The following is a 21,882-nucleotide window of genomic DNA, read 5'->3' as shown; positions in this document are numbered from 1 at the left end:
TAAAAAGCTGCTAGCTGTGTTTTGAATTTATTTGATGAAACAGCATTGTTTAGACCTTTGTACACGATGTGCAGGTTTAGAAATTTAGGTAAATTTTACAGCCTTGTGAGGGTTTCACTCATTTTCTTATGGTATCTAATAGGTCATATTCAATAAAAATAGTGGCGGTAGGTTTCCAACATGATGGCCATGGTGGCCAGGTTTCCAACAGGATGGCCATGGTGGCCAGGTTTCCAACAGGATGGCCATGGTGGCCAGGTTTCCAACATGATGGTCATGGTGGCCAGGTTTCCAACATGATGGCCATGGTGGCCAGGTTCCAACATGATGGCCATGGTGGCTAGGTTTCCAACATGATGGCCATGGTGGCCAGGTTTCCAACATGATGGCCAAGGTGGCCAGTTTGAAAATCTTGTTATCACTAGGCCTCTTTAAAGGATGGTCATATTGACATGTATTATTTTTTTCATGAGACTTTTTGCTATATATTTTTGGTCATAAATGAAAATAATGTCAATGTTACCTACTGCTGATAACCTTCAAAATGGCTGCCTTGATGGACATCTTATAAATCTTTACATGGATACTTCTGAATGGATGGTCATATCGACATGGGGTTTTCACGAGAATGCTATAACAGTATGTAATTAGGAATAAAACACTATAGCAATATGTAATTAGGAATAAAACATAACATTATGTAATTAGGAATAAAACACTGGCAGTATGTAATTAGGAATAAAACACTATACCAGTATGTAATTAGGAATAAAACACTAGCAGTATGTAATTAGGAATAAAACATTATAGTAGTATGTAATTAGGAATAAACTAGCAGTATGTAGTTAGGAATAAAACACTATTGCAATATGTAATTAGGAATAAAACACTATAGCACTATGCAATTAGGAATAAAACACTACAGCAGTATGTAATTAGGAATAAAACACTATAGCTGCATGTAATTAGGAATAGAACATTGTAGCAGTATGCAATTAAGAATAAAACACTATAGAAGTATGTAATTAGCAATAAAACAATATAGCAGTATGTACTTTGGAATAAAACACTTTGGCAGTATGCACTAAGAAATTAAACACTAGTAGCATGAACTTAGGAATAAAACACTATAGCAGTATATAATCAGGAATAAAACAGTACAGCAGTATGTAATTAGGAATAAAACCCTATAGCAGTATGTAGTTAGGAATAAAACCCTATAGCAGTATGGGGGCCCTGAGTGGTCTAAAGCACTCTCCATAATGGATCATTGCTATTTCACCTCTGTCTGCGTGGGTTCATGTCTCGGACTTGGCCAGTGTGGTATGTGAGAAAGCTTGTCAGTAGCTTCTCGTGGGTCGGTGGTTCTTTCCAGGGGTTTCCCAGGTTCTTCCTCCACCATTAATACTGGCTGCCATATATAGCCTATCGTGTGCTGAAAAATGGCATTAAACCCTACAACAATAACAACTATAGCAGTATGTAGTTAGGAATAAAACCATCTAGCAGTATGTAATTAAGAATAAAACACTATAGCAAGATGTAATTAGGAATAAAACACTATAGCAGTATGTAGTTAGGAATAAAACCCTGTAGCAGTATGTAATTAGGAATAAAACCCTGTAGCAGTATGTAATTAGGAATAAAATACTATAGCAGTATGTAATTAGGAATAAAACCCTACAAAATAAAAATGGTACTCACATGAACTTCAGCATGGTGCTGTTGCCTTCTCAAAAATCTTGTTATTGCTACTGATCTTTTGTAACTGGCGGCCTTGACATGGAATTGTCATTAAAAGACATCTTGAAATATTTAATTGGTTCTTAATCAAAATGTTGCAAACCTGATTTCCAATATATCAGTAATTTTGTGAAGGAGTTCAGAAAACCAGATCTATTTGACTTTGGATTCAAGTGAAAGATCACTGCTTGCATTTCTATACTTCACTGACCTTATGAACACAGAGACATGTACAAGGGAGTTATGAACAAACATTGTATGTAGTTGCATTCCAATTTGAACAAGTTGATTTTAAGATCAGAGGTCTGACTTAGGTTTAAGCAGTACTTGTTTATAAGCATGATAACGCAAACAATAATTATTGGATTTGTTTCATTTAACTTCATTTCTGTATATATCTTAAGCATACCTTCAATGATACCACTTCAAAAGCTTTTGGGTTTTTTCCCGAAAAAATATTATTCGAAGATTTAACCAAACTTAGCATGTAGTTTTAATTTGCCATTGTCTGAGATGGGTTCTATGATGTTTTATCCATGATATCAGATTCAGGGTCAAATTGTATGATGAAGAATTTTGTACTGCACTTATTGGTTTCTGCTAAACATGTTAACTTTAACATATTTGGTATTTTTGGAGTTCTTAAGAATATTAGAGATGAATACATGCCAACCATTATGCGTTTGGAGTAATCATTGTGCTTTTTGTCTACCTAATTGTTTTTGTGGTAAATTAGCAAAAGAAATAAAAATGAAGCAATAAAATTTGTGTTGGTAATTATTATGATCATTGATTTAATCCACTCAGGATATAAATATGAGAGTATTCTGAAAAGAAGACTGCTGCATAAGTATAGCATAAGAGTACATTTGACCACCCTAGACCTACATGTACTTCCTTATTTTCTATTTGTAGAAACTGTATATGACACGCTAAATAAAAAAAAATGATGGATTTCTTTCATTTGAAAGTTTGACTCGCAGATTCGTTATATTGATAATATAGTTATGTAGTGAACCAGTCTGAGCTTTCAAAAGAAAGGGCACTAGATGGTAAGCAAAACTGTGACTTGTGGATATTATGTGATTGAAAATTTGTGATCAGATGAATCTTTTTAAACTTTAAAACATGTAAGATCAGGAAAGGCACATATCAACATGCTTTACAAATTTGAAAAGAAGAATATGAGAGTATTGTGATAATTTAAAAGTACTTGGATTGAGCACATCGTCGTGCTCATTGCAAAAGTTGCAGACTTAACAATCATTCTGAGAGAGATAGACACGTAGACTAGTTATAGTGAGTTTTGAAAAGAAATAATTTTTACGTATGCTCTGTGTTTGTATTCTGGTTCTACTCCATATGGATTTTGCCCATTTCTTCCAAGAATTTTATAATTTGTGATAGCAATAATTGCACCTATACCTCTCTCTCTTGATGATGGTCTTAATATTCAGCCCATAGAAATATCTTACATTCCCGGAAATTCACTTTAGCCAGTAGGGTGTTTTATGGTACAGCAGCACGTTGAAGGTTATGTTTTGCTGAGGTAAGTCGATTGCCTTGCCTATGGATACCAGCCAGTGTGAACTGATTCGATGGTGGGAATCAAGGCCATGTCCGTATGGTAAAGAGACCAATACCTTAACCAATGAGCTGCTGCTGCTTCCATGTAGTCAGTGTAGCATGTAAATGAATTGGATTGATTTTCAGTTAAGTACCTCTCCGGTGGCCTGGTGGTTAGAGCATCCACCTCATATGCGGGACGTTATGGGTTCAAAGCCTGGCCGAGTCATATCAGAAACTTATAAACAGGATACTAACAGCTGCCATGCTTGGCACTCAGCATTAAGAGATTAGTGTTAGGACTGGTCGGCCTGGTGTCAGGATAGTTTGACTGGGTCGGACATCATGCAACATGGTGATATGACTAAAAAATTGTTAAAGCTACGTTAAAAATTTAAATCACACACACACTTATATATTGGTGTTGGATAGGAAAATTCCACCCTTAGAATCAGGATTTGGCATCAGATAAGTGGCAGATCAGGTGGAATTTTCCCATACCTACGCTGATGCATATGAAGGGTTCTGTTTATTATTATTCCGTTAAACGTATGATTTAGTTTGCCCATGTGAGAAAATGTGGTATACAATAGCCCAAATGACTGCATTGATTCATTGTGATGTCATGAATGTTTGCATTGTTTCTAGCTTTCCTAAAGGACGAAATATTGTATGAGTATTTAGGAAAAGATGTGATATCATCCAGTTACATCCGGGTATCCCCCAGAGGTACAAGTCAACAATTAATATAGCAGAGAGTAAACATGACCATGATGTTGCAAAAGTATTGAAGGATGAGTTGACAGAATAATCAGCACAGCATAGTTGCGGTTTGATTTTACTGTCAGCATCATTACTATCTTTGTCATAAACATTATAATGATGTTGCTGAAGCAAAATATCATGAATGTCATGGAACGACCATTTACTTTTTCGAAAACTTTGTTTTTTTTAAATGAAAAAGTGTGACACTAAGCTTCAGTAAATGTACTCTGATCAGATTTGTGAAAAATCTAAGTCAGTCACATTGGATTTTTTTATATCTTGAGACAAAGGAGAAAACACAGCATTGTCATGTGATCATTAAATAGTTGGTCCCTAACTCACAGTACTTGGTCAAAATTGTGTGTACACATATTCTTTTATGGAGATTAATAATATAAATGTCATTCTTACCACTTTGGAAAAGGTTTTATTAAGAGTCATTAGTTTTGTTTGTAAGCTAATTGGCAATTCGAAATCTGTTGCCAGGCTTCACAGGTTAAGGGTTGAGGCAGGAATTTGGAGAGATAAATTTGTATTCCTAAAAATAAAGCTGCATCAGATAAGAAATCTACAAGTTGAACTGGCATGTGACCACACAGTTTCATTGCCAATTTCCAAATAGTCGTATGCAGAATTATTTTCATAATGTCTGCTGCTGCATGCATGGATAAGATCTTCATTTTCCACGCATTTTCTCTATCAGAGACGTACTTAAAATTTAAAACCGAACACCCTCCGATCATCTGTATTTTTATTATGGACATCTTCCTATTGCACAGGATTGATGCACCATTGTGTATATTGTAAAGCATAAGTATATCACCTCTAGTGAGACTGACAAGATTGTACTTCTAGCAGAGACCTGGTTGTAAATTTGTGACATAGCCATCTTTTACCAAAGTGCCCATTGACAGAACTTCCAGTTTGCAGCAGATTCTTTGTTGTACATGAAACTTTTTTATGCTGTATCCAGTGATGACAAAATGTCTAGAAATTGTATCTTTGCTACATACATGCTTATGATTACTATTTTTTTCCCCAGCAGTCTATTCTGATTAGAAGTGAGGGACAAGTTATCCATATGTTGGCATGGGATAGGAAGTTCTGCCCTAAGGTTCCAAATTTGTGGGCAGGAGCCTGGCAAAGCCTTGTGTATGTCTAGACCCTTGGGTAGGATTTTCTTTGCCTCTATCAATGAATATAATGGATTCTATTAGTCTTGCATCTACCAAGACAGGCAAGACAAAAATGCATTCTTTTTTATTTTTTAGGGACAACAAACTAAATTATTTGGAATTACGCTGGTGGATAGGTCTTTGGATTGGTGTAATGCAGATACTCATCGTAGCCTTCGATCTCAGTGCTTTGGTCCGATACATCACCAGATTTACAGAGGAAAGCTTTGCAGCTCTCATTTCTCTTATCTTTATCAAGGAGGCCTTTTTTAAAGTTGCTGAAGTGGAAAAGCTAGCCCCAGTTAATACCGACACTTCTGTGTCAGTGCATTATGACTGCAGGTGTGTGCCCAGATATCAAAATGATTCAGTTGGTACCAATGTAACTAGCAATTATACAAGTTTGATGCTGCCAAATGACACAACATCTGAGACTGTCACTCCTGTGCATAGCCCATTGAGTTGGCATCACTTATCTCGAGGAGATTGTTCAAAATTTGGAGGTGTGCTGGAGGGACCAGGATGTAACCATGTTGCAGATGTGTTTTTCCTGTCAGTACTCCTGTTCATAGGGACATTTACAATTTCTTATGCTCTGAAGGCATTCAGGAACAGTAATTTTCTGCCTGCAAGGGTATGTTATGTTTTGTTACTACTTTGTTGTTAGCTTTACTGGCCATAGACAAAAATAGCTTATGGGAATGTCCGTCATCTGTCCTTAGCACAATTTTGTTATTGCTACTCCAAAAATACTTGGAGGATTGCTTTGAAACTTCATATAAACATTTCTTACATAGTCTAGTTTGTCGTAAATGCAAATGGTGCAGATGTAAATGCAAATGCATGGACATCAAATATGGCTACTCTTATGTCACTTGTTTAGGCTGGAAGAAACAGTAATACAAGAATGAATGAAAATAACAAGCTTTGAAAAATATACAATAATTTATTTCAATGAAAATATTGTGTAAAAAAGAAAAAATATGAACTTACTGTTTTTTTTTTATAGAATCAAATCCAAAAATAATCCAAGAATAATTCAAGAATAAAATGTTAGTAGTCCTAATAACAGAATGTTCTAATGATTTCTTGTTTGAATCCTGACGAAGAATCCAAGATGGAAGACGATGATGTATGCTGCAATCCGTTGTGTTGAAGTCTACAGTTCCCTGTAGAAACAAGAAAAATCACTCCATTTTCTGATAGCTGAATAAATTTTTATAAAAAACTGTCCTTGTTCAACAATATTACATGAGCACATGTATTTTCCAGAAAAATAACAAAATTAATCCTTTTGAATCTAAGTAATTTGAAATAACTCCAAACCAAGTAATCTGAAATAACTCCAAATAGCACAACATACAACTAACAGTTTAACAGCCCAGCTTTCTACTGACATTAATTCTCCAAAACATGGGTTATATAGTCTTTCAAAAACGTAAACAAGGGATCATGTGATCCTCTTCTGGAAGGTTATAGAAGCAAGTACTTGTTACAGATCATGTTTACCCAGTGTGACCCTGACAAAAACCAACCAAACTTTTTTTTAAAAATAGTACCTGTTTCCGATGGTTGCTATAAATTTTGAAATAAGGTCAGGATTTAGATCAACACCTGGTGTTTATAAACTAACAGTCAAGGTCAAACTATTTTTTGAAAAAAGTATCATCTCCAATGAATAAATTTACATAACAATATCATGTAATGAAAAATAAAAAATTTAAAACTGACAAATAATTAAATTGAAATATATATTAAATCAGATACAAGTAAATCAAATACACATAACACTACCACAGTGCCATCTTGAAAATATTATCTCTACTCCTCTTGAATGGATCAGTCATATGTGCATGGGGTTTTCACCAGAAGACTTAGTTGGTTGGTCCTGAATGAAAATTCTGCAGACTGACCTCCAATATGGCAGCTGTACTACAATCTTGTAAATATTGTTATACTTTTGAATGAAAATCCATATTGTCATCTGATTTTCACCTAATGAGATGTATAAAGTACAAGTCACATTGTATGTGCATTTATTCATTTTAAATTAAATATAAATTGTTCTTTTAAAATTTTTGACACTAATTTTCTTTAACCAAAGTATATTCAGTCATGATTATTGAATGCTATGCACCATAACTATCACCAAGAAACTTCCAGATGAAAATTATCAATCGATATGGACTTTTACAATGATGGCCATGTACTAAACTTGGGTCAAAATAAGAGCACATCGAGTGGAATAGTCACAATCGAGGGTATTATGAATTTTTTTATCAATATGCATAGCTTTCATTGTAACAGCACACGACATTATATATGGATTGTACTGGATCACACCTTGGGTTAATTTTGTCCAAAAATGTCTATGTAGTTTAACATTGATTTTGCTATATACACATGTGGGGGGCATTTAACTAATGACCTTCCAAAAGGAATATGGATGTATATGAATCCAAGTGAAGTGAATACTTGCCACTTAAAGGTATGTAGAATCAAGCTCTAAAAAATGACACCCATTACTGAAATAGTTGAATGCCTATATGACCCATGTGACTTGTACTATATAGTTTGTCGTATTTGAAAACAGTGCCAGACTGACCTGAAGAGATGGTCATATCAACATTGGCTTTCACTAAAAGACTTCTTATGATGCATAGCTGGTCCCAAATGAAAATGGTGCTGATCTGACATTCAGTATGGCTGCCATGGTGGCCATCTTGAAAATCATGCTTGTTGCTGCTTCTCCTGAATGGAAAGGTATATCAGCTAGAAGACTTTGTAAGCTGATCTTACATCCATTATGGCCACCACAGCAGCTGTCTTGAAATTTTTGTCATCACTACTCTTCCTCAAGGGAAAGTCATATTGACATTCTACTAAAAGACTCTTTATGGTATATGGTTGGTTCTAAATTAAAAAGGCATCAGCCTGACCTCCAATATGACCACCATGGTTGATATTTTGAATTAATCATTATTGACACTCCTTCTAGAAGTATGGTTATATTGATCTGGGATTTTCACCAAATTACTTATGATATTTATATGAGATGGTCCTGAATGAAAATGGTGCTGATATCCAACAATATGGCCACTAAGGCAGCCATCTTGAAAATCTTGTTATCACTGTTCTTGAAAGAATGGTCATAATCACGTCATTTCCCAGAAGACTTTTATGGTGTCTAGATGGTCCTACATGAAATGGTGCCAATCTTGCATCCAATATGACTGCCACAGTAGCTAATTTGAAAATTTGTTATTGCTCAAAAACATGACAAATGATTTCAACACTCTGCAGTTACAAAGAAGAAATGGTCTTATCTTGAATTCTGGGAAATTCTTTCTTGGCCAGTAAGTTACACTCCCTTCCAGGGGCTCTTGAATATGTAATGACAACTTTCCATTGTTATAACATAGTAATTGGGGTCCATAACCATTGACAGCAATGTACAATACCATATTATAGTGAGGACTGTATTATTTACAGAATTACAATGTAGGGAGTCTTGAGCATGTACCGAACTGAGGCATATCATGAATGATCAGATATGTCTTTAAAAAGGAAATTAACCAGTTCTAAACTGCTTCTTTTATTTTCAAACATTTGATGGACTAATTAATATAAAGTGGTTTGATTTTGGTCATGGGGTTCATAGCTGTTTATCCATAATTGCATAGTAATGAAAAAAACAAGAGAGCTGTAAGTATTATGTTAACTTAATACTTTTGGCATTAAATCTTCTGGCATGGGATTTTATTTTGTTGTGTTCTAAAAGTCCAGCTTTATAGGCCCGTATTATTTGTTAAAAATTATTGTTAAAATTATTTCTTAAAATTTTTATCAACTTTATTCATTTCAAATAGAACAGTTTTTACAGAAAAAGATTGTACAAGTCATACTACCATTCCGTTGTATGAACTCAGTAATTTCAGTGTGGTAGCAACATGCAGTTCATTGAATTCTGTAGGTTAGAAACATGCAATGTATTGAACTCAGTGATTTCATTGAGTTAACAACAATTTATGTATTGAACTTAGTATTTTCAGTGTGTTAGCAACATTCCATTTAGTGAACTTAGTAGGTTAGAAATATGTTATCAACATGCATTTTAGTGAAATCAGTAATTTCAATGTGTTGGCAACATATAGCTTAGTGAAATCAGTAATTTTCATGGGTTATTGACATTCAGGGTGTAATTTCCATGGGTTATTATCATACAGTATGTAATTTCCATGGGTTATTGACATACAGTGTGTAATTTCCATGAATTATTGACATACAGGGTGTAATTTCCATGGGTTATTGACATACAGTGTGTAATTTCCATGAATTATTGACATACAGTATGTAATTTCCATGGGTTATTGACAGACAGGGTGTAATTAACATGAATTATTGTTCCAATTTATTGACATACAGGGTGTAATTTCCATGAATTATTGACATGCATGGTGTAATTTCCATGAATTACCAACATGCAAGGTATGCCATATTGATGAATGGTAATCTTTTGGGGAATGAAAGATGGGGAGCAGTGAAGAAGTTTCTGTCAAGCTACTGGAATTGGTTTGTAGTGAATTTTGTGTTGATGTGGGTGGGGTGGGGGGTAAGTGCATGTGTGTCCTTTGTGCATTTTAAAGAAATCTGGTGAATTTTGTCATCTTTTCCAAATAAACATGTACAAGACAGATTATTAATACATATTTTCCTAAGATCAATACTTTGTGATTCATTAGATTTGAAATTAGTACTTTGTGGATGCACATAATGATTCAAGAAGTGTACGTTAGGGGTTGATATATTGGGGTGGATGGACAACACAGTATGTGAAAATTTCAAAAGAACCATGATAGATTTTTTTCCATTGTAGATATTTCGGTAATAAATCATACTGAAATTTGTGATTTTCATTTTCAGGTTCGGGTAATCATCAGTGACTTCGCTGTTTTCATTGGCATTCTCTGCATGGTTGCAACAGATGCAATTATTGGACTCGGAACTCCAAAATTAGAAGTCCCAGATTCTCTCGTGGTAATTTTGCTTAGATTTTATCTTATAGTCTTTTTAGCTAGCACTACTTGCAACTGAGGCATCTTTGATTTGGTTTTATTTGTTCACAGTTCTGCAAAGCAGTATATTGCAGTGTTGCATCCAGACTTTGTGATCACAGGATTCTTCTGTTTTGCTAGCAACTCTAACAAGAAAACAAGTTTAAAGGGGAGAAGTCACAGAAAATGTAAATTTTAATCATGTTATCTTGTTCACTGAAACAGACCACAGTCTCCTGTCTTTAAGTCAGTACCATTTTCTGCACAGTTATAATTATGTTATTCTTACACCATCCTGTTTGTAGCCTCCCTACCAATTTTAAAAACAGACAGCATCAGAGATATAAAAAATACACAAAACCTAGTCATTTATTTCATGAATTTATGAGTTCTAACCTGTTTGTTTGGGGGGGGGGGGAGTCCCAAACATTATCAACTTGTTGGTGTTTTAAATCAAATGGGAGTTTCTTAAGCAGCATGGTCACCATCTTTGCTTGGGCCAGTCTGTGTTTTCACCATCTTTGAAAATCTCAATAATTCCATAAAGTTTTGGATTTACTTCTCTTTGAATGTGTGTATACAAGAGTTCCACCTGTTTGTTTATTTAATTTTTTTAAGAAATATTAAAACTAGTCATTATAAATATTGGATGCAGACGTTCAGTTTTTACTGAAATAGACTATTCTAGACACCAGAAATGGATAGTGAGCAGTCTGTTTGCTTGTGTACATCGGAGCTTCCATTTGCATTGACATGCCAATAATTTGATAGTGTTGGGGACCCTTGGCAACAATCGGGTTAAAAATTATAAATTAATAAAGGAAATGACTTAAGTTTTGTGCATTTTTTATATCCTTGATACTTTTCATTTTTAAAAATGGTTGGGATTTACAAACAAACAGGAGGGTAATTATTAATAAATGAACTATATGTTGCTGGCTGTGACTTCAAGTTTACTTTAAGCCTGGGACTTTCACCCAGTAAAATCGGATCAGTTTAGGCTGAGATCAACACATTAATTAAGTGATCTTGCTTCCAATTTACTGATGTTGCTGTGCCTCAGGAAGCCATTGTTCTGATATATTATTTGAAGATTTGTTTATTATATGATAAAGAACTTTTATAAGTTCACTCATCAGTGAGATCCATGCCTATTAATAGGATGATGTTGCATCTGATTGGCTGAGCTTGGTACAACTCTTCACACTTTTTTCTGATCTTATTCTGGTCAGATTATGAATATATGCTTATATCATTGTGATATTGAACAGGTTTTATGATGAGCAAGTTGTGCACAAAATCACGAGCTGATCTTGCATCTGATTGGATGAGCCCATTTTGGTCAAACTAAAAATATTTGTTTTATCAAGATCTTGAATGGTTTCGATGCCTATAAATAATGTAGTCATGGATCTGAGGAGTTGAACTTGTTATGGAAGCCATATTTTTCATCTGATTTTGATCAAATATATTCTTACATCATCAAGATCATGGACTGTCAATAGCGAGATCTATGCATATTTATGATGTGATTGACTGTGTTTATTACCTCTCTGGAAACCATAATTCTAATCCAGTTTTGATGAAAATTGGAATGTGGGCTTTTATCATCAGGAACTTGCATGATTTTGAAAGTGATGTTGCATGTGTTGGCTGACGGTGTTACTGCACATGAAGCTATATTTTGGGTCTTTTGATTTTATTTTGATCAGATTCTGGATGACTCGGACCTTAACTAAGATGCTATGTTTATTTTCAAATAAGGTGCAAATGTGTGCCATTGCCAGACTTTAAATTGGTTTTAAGCTATCTCATAAATGTGGACACAGTAATTTGCTGAAATAAATGCCCCCCCCCTCGACTACTATAAGCAAATGTCTGCCTTTGACTTTGATACATCCAGTTAATGAATTAAGTGAAGAAAGCACAATCTGCATTTTTTAGCTGTTTAATTTTACAGACAAGATATTCCAGAATCAGAACAAAACAAAGCAGGATCTGGCAGGTGCCATGCCAGTTTGTAACTTTGCAATTCTTCTCAATACGTATGTATTCTGGCTGGAATGTGACATAAGCACAGAGCCTGTGTAATGTTTTTGTATTTGTTTTAAATGGGGTACATTATCAGTAGAGAACTGTAAGGTGCATGTATGTGTAAGAGCACTCAGAACAAGATTCTGTAGTTGTTGAGAACTCAGATATTGGGATTATCATGATGAATATTGGGATTATCATGAGTGTTGGGATTATCATGATGAGTGTGGGATTATCATGATTTGTGTTGGGAATATCATGATTTATGTTGGGATTATCATGATGAGTGTTGGGCACTGTTCTCGTTTAGTGTCACACACAGTGTGCATCTTTTTGGCAGATTATGATATTTCATGTCTTGGTGTGGATCCAGGTGGCTGAGTGGTCTAAGGTACTCACCTTTACAGATCACTGACATCTCATCTCTGTCTGTATGAGTTAGAGTCTTGACCTCAAGGGGCCCCGAGTGGTGTAAAGCGTTTTCTGTTGCGGATCACTGCCATCTCACTTATGTCTGCGTGGGTTCGAGTCTCGGATTCGGCCAATGTGGGTATGTGAGAAAGCTTGCCAGTAGCTTCTCGTGGGTCGGTGGTTCTTTCCGGGGTTTTCCCGGGTTCTTCCTCCACCATTAATACTAGCTGCCATGTATAGCCTATAGTGTGCTAAAAAATGGCGTTAAACCCTACAACAACAACAACAACAACAAAAGTCTTGACCTCGGCCAATGTGGGTGTATGAGCAAGCTTCCCATGGGGCGGTTTTTCTTCCCGGGGTTTTCTCAGGTTCTTCCCTCACCAATTGTACTGGCTGCCATGAAAATCATGTGCTGAAAAATGGCGTTAAACCCACAGCAGAAACAACCTTTAGTGTATCTGATCTTTGTTTAGTGAGCATATAAAACAAAGACAAAAGAAAAGAACACACTGTGTTCATTCTGGATACAGATTTTCCTGTAATGGATTTATGCAGTGATTTAAACGTCGTTCTTTTTCACAATTGAACTAGCTTGAATTTCTGTTTGTATTTGAAAAATTATTGAGATACATATTGAATATATTTATTAGGATTTGTATGATAACCATGATACAACTTAACAAGCAATACCTAGAACTGTAAGCCACCCTTCTTACCTTTATAAGAATTGTGTACATACTGCAGATAAAGATGAATTGCTCTGTATTTTTCTCCTGGTTTTTCGGTGCCCCGAGTGGTCTAAAGCGCTCTCCGTTACGGATCACTGCCATCTCACCTCTGTCTGCGTGGGTTCGAGTCTCGGATTCAGCCAATGTGGGTATGTGAGAAAGCTTGCCAGTAGCTTCTCGTGGGTCAATGGTTCTTTTCCGGGGTTTTCCCGTGTTCTTCCTCCACCATTAATACTGGCTGCCATGTATAGCCTGTCATGTGCTGAAAAATTGCGTTAAACCCTACAACAACAACAACCTCCTGGTTTTTCAGCTAAAAGACAGCCTCATGCAATTTTCTAGATTTAATTACTTAATATAATGTATAAGGGAATATGTTGGTATTGTTCAGGTTTTACAAATTTAGCAGTTTGTAAAGTTCCACACTTATTTTTCGCATTTTTTTCTAATTTTGTACTACAGTTTGTATACTTCCAAAGGTTAAATTTACCTGATATTTGACTCAACTGTTGGATTAGTGAAATTGAAACCACGCAGAACTGGGAGAAATTTCCCTGTATACAGTAAGTGCATTTTTAAAAAGAGAAATGAAAACAAAATGTGATTTTTTTTCTTCTGTTGTAGCCAACGAATCCCAAACGTGGCTGGATTATAAACCCTGTGAAGGAGAACCCATGGTGGCTGGCAATTGCAGCAATAATTCCAGCTGTTCTTGCATCCATCTTGATCTTCATGGATCAACAGATTACAGCTGTTATTGTCAACAGGAAGGAAAATAAACTGAAGGTAAGCACTGTCATTATTGATAGTTCCATACTTTGCCATTATGTATGGCCCATTCTTGCCAGAAGGAGAAGCATGTAATGTTTTACTAGCATATCAAGATTGATTTTAATTTTCTTTTCAGACTTATTGCCTTGAGTTAAAGAAAAGTAAAGATTTATGTTTAAGCAAGTCAGAAGTTATAATACTAAGTTATTTCAGCTCAAAGCTACCATATATACTCACAAGACCAGCTGAAAACTGCACAGTCAGATCTTAATGTGATCGCATAATGTGCTGGTGTTCTCAGTCTGATCTCCTGGCACATTAAGCAATGGCAGATCAGGGTCAGTGTTGTTTGCAGTTGGATTCAACTTATAAGCGAGTGTATACAGTATGTTTGCATGTTGTATTTGTTGCAAATAAAAGATTATAATTATTTTTGCTATTTTAGAGCTTTTTTATCACAACAGAAAAAGTATTGGGGTGTGAAATGTGTCATGACAGAAACAGTAATGTTAAATGTAGCATGACAGAAACCGTAATGTTAAATGAAGCGTGACAGAAACTGTCTAGTAATGCTAAATGTAGCATGACAGAAACTATATAGCAATGTTAAATGAAGCAGGATAGAAACAGTAATTTTAGTGTCATAATATTATCATTATTTTAATGGCTTCACAAATTTATGAATTTTTTTGATCTTGTTTTGGATAGTTTTCCTTTTTAAGCATTTTCAATAAGATCTTTTTACCTGTCCTTTAGCAACTTGACACTGGACCAATCACTTTATGTCAGCTATGCCATAAGACTCGTTTTCCCCTTTCTGTAGAAACTTTGCTCTGGACCAACCAGATTACATGTGCATTTAAATTACTTGGTTTTTCTTCCATTTCTTTAGAAATTATTCTCTTGACCAATCAGATAACATAAGTATTTCCATTATTTTGTTTTCCATTTGTGTTGACATTTTGCTCTTGGCTGTTTGAGGATACGAGTATATCCATAAGATCGGTTTTTTCACCTTTCCGTAGAAACTTGAGCTTTTTACCAGTCAGATTGCTTTAAGACTAAATTTGTACTTTTATCCATGCTTTCTATAGAAAGGACATGGTTATCACCTGGACCTTCTGATTGTTGGGATTCTGATAATCATCAACTCTTGTCTTGGACTTCCCTGGTTTGTGGCTGCGACTGTGCTTTCTATCACCCATGTCAATAGCTTGAAGAAAGAGTCAGAATGTAATGCTCCAGGAGAGAGACCAAAAATGATTGGTGCCAGGTATGTATGTAACGGCTGGTACAGTGTGTGCCAGGTATGTTAGCTAACGGCTGTTGCAGTCTGTGCCAGGTAAGTTAGCTAACAGCTAGTACAGTCTTTTCCAGGTATGCTAGCTAACGGCTGGTACAGTCTATATTCATTTTTCTGGTGAATGCTATTGCATTAAAACTTGTCAGATAAACTGGACCTTTGCAGGGTTCTTAGAGTCGTTGAAGGTCTTTGATAGTTTGGGAAAAATGAGGTAGCATTTTAAAGGCCTTGAAAGTTTGGGAAAATTGTGCAGATTACCCTAAGGTCTTTAAAAATCTTTGAAAATTGAAATAAACCCAAACATTTTAATTTCTTTCCATAATCACATGTAAAATAGTCCAATGTTGTTAGATTCGGATGTATTTGAGTTTCCTGGTTTCTTTATTTTGATTAATTGTAGTTTGAATTTCATCATTAAACAATATTGTAGTATTTTGCATTCATTGTTTTCTCATATAACATAACTTGTATACAAGATATTAGCGAAAATAGGCCTTGGAAATCTATGTTTGTGATTTTTGAAAGTTTGGGAAAAGTCTTTGAATTTATCGTTCAGAATTCTGTATGAACCCTGCTTTGGATAAATAAGAAAGGATTGTACAGTTACACTACATACACTTTCATTTTCACTTGTTAGTTAAGGAAAGAAATTGCTGATTATGCCTAATTAGTGATGATCATTGCACCACAGAGAGACATAGAGAGAGAGAGAGAGAGAGAGAGAGAGAGAGAGAGACCTACACAGACACACACATAGAGACACAGACATGCACACACATTGTAGATGATAATACAGTTCTCCCTTATTACAATGTGCGATTCCAGATATAACGTGGTACCTCAATGGACACAGTGACCATAATTATACAAATTTAAAATAAAAAAACATGGGTTGAAAGGAAATAAAGTGAAACTTAGTCTCATATCTTTATTTCCTTTTTTTCAAAATACCATTATTTGTTATATTTTGATAGTGCACAACATACTGTGATTCAGTATATTACACTGTTCTTAGTGTCATGGTTCTGTACAAATAGCAACTGCTCCAGTGGCCTAGTGGTTAGAGTGTCCGCCTCTTTTGCAGGAGATCGTGGGTTCGATCCCTGGCTGAGTCATACCAAAGACTTACAATAATAGTACTAACAACTGCCTTGCTTGGCACTCAGCAATAAGAGATTAGTGTTAGAACTGGTTGGCCTGGTGTCTGGATAATGTGACTGGGTAGGACATCATGCTACATGTCTGCCCCAGTGCTAGACATCACTATAAACTGCCACACTGCAGACATCATAGTGATATGACTGAAAAATTATTAAAGCTATGTTAAAAAGTCCAAATCACACACACACACACAAAATCTAGTATATTTCTGTTGTGAAATGGCATATATGAAATAGTCGCTGTTTAAATTTAGTATCATATTGTCATTATGGCATGGCATATATGAATAGCTGCTATTAAAACCTAATGTGATATTGTCATTATGACATGGCATATATGAATAGCTGCTATTAAAACCTAATGTGATATTGTCATTATGACATGGCATATATGAATAGCTGTGTGGGGGTGTAGTGGTTGTCTAGGGGTGGGGTTCTTCTTATAGACTTTAACGAATTATGAGAAGTTCCCCTGGACCTTATTCAGAAGGTTAATTCTGGACACTATATTATTTATTGACTAAATATATTTATGGCTACGAGCCCCCAGTCAGCAATGCCGACAGTTAAATTAAAAGAAATACAAAGATGAAATTTAAACAGTAACAATTTAATAAATGAAATTTAAAAGAATTTAAAGTAATCAATGTCTCTCTTTCACCCAATGATCCCTTTGATCATCATTTGAGTTCACAGTGTGAGGAGATTTTTCCCTTCTTGAGTGCTACTCATCTAAATCTCTTCGTTCCCTTGTCTTTCTCTCCTTTCGTGATCTCCACTTCCGCTTCCTCTTCTATAATCCTTGTTCCTTGCCGTTATCTTGACTTCCGGTTCCTCTTCTAGTATCCGGAACCCTTGACAGTATCCCTTGAGGTCATCCGAAATTCACTCGGTATCTCTCACCGTCACCCGAAATTCTCTGAACTTCTCTCGTCCCCCGAAATTCTCTGAAATTCTTTCGTCCCCCGAAAGCTTCCTGTTGAAAGGTATAATGCATTAGCATAGGGTTATAAAAATCTTCCCTCACACTACGTCACTGAACTGAACCATCAGTTTAAGGCGGGACATTTGGGTCGCGCATGCGCACACATCGAAATTCCCATACACTTCCGCCGCTTACAAAAATGGCGCCATAACACAATCACACAAAGGATTCAAATATCTACATACTGAGCCCTATCAGTATATACATACAAAATATTTCAAATATGATTGTACTAAAATATTACTACGATTAGTAATATGACTATCTATATATTTATATATATTTATATATATTTCCTACACAAGCGTACCAAATCCACAATATTCACATTCAAATGGTGATAAACGGCAATCCGTTACTCAATGGCAAAATCTATCATTACGTAAACAAATTTCTTGTCTACCAAAATATAACTACGCAAAGAATTACAATATTAATTCTTATAGCGGTTAGCGAGCAATACAATTCTTCACAAATACAAATCGTCCTTTCAAAAGGGCGTAAACGTAATAATCCACGAAATAATATGCACACATATTACTAGCAAAAGAAGAGAACATTTTCGCCTCACAAAATAAGGTGTACATAGTAACATTATGAATAATGATGCAACGAATCAACATCGTAATCAATCGTAAACAAAAGTACTAGCTAAAGTCATGAAAAAAATGCAAAATATTAAGGTCATAATTAACTATTCATACTTCAATACAAGTAAAATGTATACATACGACAAATTCTCTTCAATTAACAGCAGTCGTATCAAGCAGAATCAACGTAACATCAAACTTACCTGATCGAAGCTATTTCATGAATTTCCTAAATTCCGCCAATTTTTACGAATGGCTAACGGAGTGTGTGTCACTGCGACTCTTAAACACCAACTGACGAATTTCAGGCTTGTACAAGTCTTATGCCAGTTTCTCGAATCAAGTCCCACCTACAACGCATCCCGATTGGATGGCGACGGACTCTGGTCATTTGATCGAACTGTCAATCATAAAAATGTCAGTCTGTGTGTCCCCATGTACTGTCCAGCCTACCATTGTCGGCTTCCGGCTCTTTGAAGTTGTCTACGTCACGTGTTCCCATGTACAAAGATTCCCGCCAGATTTCCACTCAAGAGCTCAAACAAAGACTTGGTTACGTAAGAGGATTAGCCAACTTAGGTACTTGGAAAAACAAAGCTTACCTGGCTCCACTTACAGACTTATAAATACATGTATAATACAAGGGGTTGGGGTAAAACATCACATCCCCCCACGCTTGAGAATAAAATCAGGATTTTATTCACTCAAACTAAAAAAGCAAAAGTGTTACACGATATAAAGAACAAAATCAGCAAAATGAACTAAATGCTAAACTGAGTATGAACACGAAAATATAACAAATGATCTATATCATTTCGGCGCTTCTACTCATGAAATCTGCGCCTACGTTTTCAGATCCTTTCACGTATCTGATCTGCATCTGGTACTGCTGTAAAAACAGCGACCATCGCATCAATCGACCATTGGACAACTTTGCCTGCGCCAGATAGGCGAGTGGTTGGTGGTCGGTCTCCAATATGAACTTACGTCTATATAGGTATCGCTCGAACCGTGATATGCCGAACACGATTCCGAGACATTCCCTCTCCGATACTGAGTAATTCTTCTCGGCAGCAGACAACTTCCGGCTGCCGTATGCGACAGGAAAAAGCGTCTTGTCATGCTCCTGGAGCAGTACTGCTCCCAGTCCCGTGTCGCATGCATCGGTGCGCAGAACGAATTCTTTATCCAAGTCCGGTAGACGAACAACTGCGTCGGATGTAAGTCTATCCTTTAGCGTTTGGAATGTGTGCTCACACGCATCTGTCCAAACGAACTTACTCGGGGTCCGTTTCTTGGTTAGGTCAGACAACGGGCCCGCAATCGCGCTGAAATTAGCGACATACCTCCGGTAATATCCGGCCAGTCCCAGGAATGACCTCACTTCCGTTTTCGTGGTGGGGCGTGCGGCGTTTCTCAACTGCTCCACCTTCGACTTCTCTGGAGACAGCGTGCCTTGGCTCAGGGTATGTCCTAAATAGTCTAATGTCCTGAAACCAAGGTGACATTTGGAAGGGCGGGCTGTCAAGCCCTCCTGACGTAGCTGCTCCAAAACGTCAGCTAACAGAGCGAGGTGTTCACCCCATGTCTCTGTAGCTAACAAGAGGTCATCCATGAAGTTGTGGACACCCCTATCGCGCAAGGGCTCCAACAACTTCCGCATCATTCTGGTAAAGACGCTGGGCGCGTTTTGTACCCCGAACGGCATCACCAACCATTGGTATGTCCCATCGGGAGTAGCAAAAGCAAGCTTCGGTCGGTCTTCTTTCCTTACCGGAATTTGCCAATACCCCTTGGACAAATCCAGTTTGGAAAAATATTTCGCTTTCGAGACCGAAGCGAAGATATGTTCGGGGTCAGGTAGCATTTCAACTTGAAATTCTGTCACCTGATTCAGCTTCCGGTAGTCGACGCAGAACCGATGGGTGCCGTCCTTCTTCTGCACTAAGACTACTGGTGAGCTGTACGGAGAGTCGGCAGGTTCGATTACTCCCAGAGCAATCATCTGCTCGATTTCTTCCCTTACAACTTGTCGTTTCGCGTGGGGCAAGGGGTAGGGTTTACGCTGAACTGGTCGGTCGTCCACCATCTTTAACCCGAACTCGACAAGCGTCGTCCTCCCGGGTTTTTCTGTTAGCATGTCGGAATATCTGGCCAGCAAGGTCTCTATCTCGTTCCGCTGCCCTTCAGTTAACATGGGGTCACACTCCACGTCCGACGGAGTCTCGGCCCTCGTTAATGGACAGCTCGGGACAGTGTTAGCACCTTCCGTATCGCCTTCGATATCCTCGGTGACTATCGCTGCGACAACAAAATCGCTGGCGGTCTCCCTTTCCCGGTACCTCTTGAGCAAATTGGCATGGTACAATTTCTCTTTCGTCGGTAGCTGTATCCGGTAGGTTTGACCTCCGACCTTCTTGGTGACGACGTATGGACCCCTCCAGGAAACTTGCAACTTGTTGTGTTCCTGGGGCAACAACAACAACACTTTGTCCCCTACCTCAAACTGACGTGGTTTTGCGCGCTTATTGTAATTTTTCGCCTGTTGCGCCTTAGCTCGTTTGAGATTTTCTTGCGCGAGAGAACAAACCTCTTCCAGTTTGTTGCGCAAGTCCGCGACGTACTGGTAGGTAGTGCGTACTTCCTCTACAGCGTGGTCGTCTGTCCACAGCTGTCTCAGTACGGTGATTGGGCCGCGTACGGTTCTCCCGTACAAGAGTTCAAAGGGAGAGAACCCCAAACTCGCGGTACTTCCCGGTATGCAAAAAGCATGGCCGGAATATACCGGTCCCAATCCTTGGGGCGGCCTTCGCACAATTTCTTGAGCGTGTTTTTCAAGGTCCCATTAAACCGTTCGACCAATCCGTTACATTGGGGGTGATACGGTGTAGTCGTGAGGTGTTTAATCGACATGAGACGATTCACCTCCGCCATCACACGACTCATAAATTGTGTTCCTTGATCGGTCAAGATCTCGTCGGGCACTCCGACTCTTGACCAGATCGCAAACAGAGCTTCCGCGACGGTTTCCGTGTCAATGTTACGCAACACAACGGCCTCTGGATAGCGTGTAGCATAATCGACAACCGTTAAAATATATCGATTTCCGTGCGCAGACGCGGGTTTTATCGGTCCGATTAAATCCATGGCAAGACGTCTAAATGGTTCATCGATAAGGGGCGTACTCCCCAAAGGGATGGGTCGCTGATCCGTTTTCGGTGCCATTCTCTGGCATTTGTCACAGGAGAGACAGAACCGTTTTACGTCTCCCTGGACCCCTGGCCAGTAAAACTCTTTTACAAGACGGTCACGCGTCTTAGCAATTCCCATGTGTCCACCCATGAGACTCTCGTGTGCAAGTTTCAGTACTTCGCAACGCTTTTCCTTTGGCACGACGACTTGCTTGAAGTGTTCGTTGTGTTTCCTGGCTTGGCGATACAAGATTCCCTTCTTGTAGACAAACTTCACCGCGCCGTTCGGAGTTTCCCTTTCTGTTCCCGCTTCTGCGTGTTTGTGCAACTGCGCCAGAGTTGCGTCCTCCTGTTGCAGCTTCCTTAACTCCGCTGGAATAACATTACTAACCGGTGTCGATGT

General features: G+C 37.5%; 1 protein-coding gene across 1 annotated transcript in view; it reads left to right on the top strand.

Moving 5' to 3' along the window:
- The window catches only part of LOC149790457 (electroneutral sodium bicarbonate exchanger 1-like), a 179,242-nt gene that overhangs the window by 128,615 nt on the left and 28,745 nt on the right, over positions 1-21,882 (top strand). Inside the window, exons 13-16 of the mRNA XM_089972516.1 lie at positions 5,346-5,883; positions 10,173-10,286; positions 14,104-14,265; positions 15,345-15,523. Coding sequence (XP_089828642.1) covers positions 5,346-5,883; positions 10,173-10,286; positions 14,104-14,265; positions 15,345-15,523 — 993 coding nt within the window. The remainder of the gene's footprint in view (positions 1-5,345; positions 5,884-10,172; positions 10,287-14,103; positions 14,266-15,344; positions 15,524-21,882) is intronic.

This window comes from Sinohyriopsis cumingii, chromosome 10, assembly GCF_028554795.1.
Source record: "Sinohyriopsis cumingii isolate HCF-2022 chromosome 10, ASM2855479v2, whole genome shotgun sequence".
NCBI lineage: Eukaryota > Metazoa > Mollusca > Bivalvia > Unionida > Unionidae > Sinohyriopsis > Sinohyriopsis cumingii.
The sequence above is the reverse complement of the archived record's forward strand: the minus strand, read 5'-3'. Positions and strand labels throughout refer to the sequence as shown.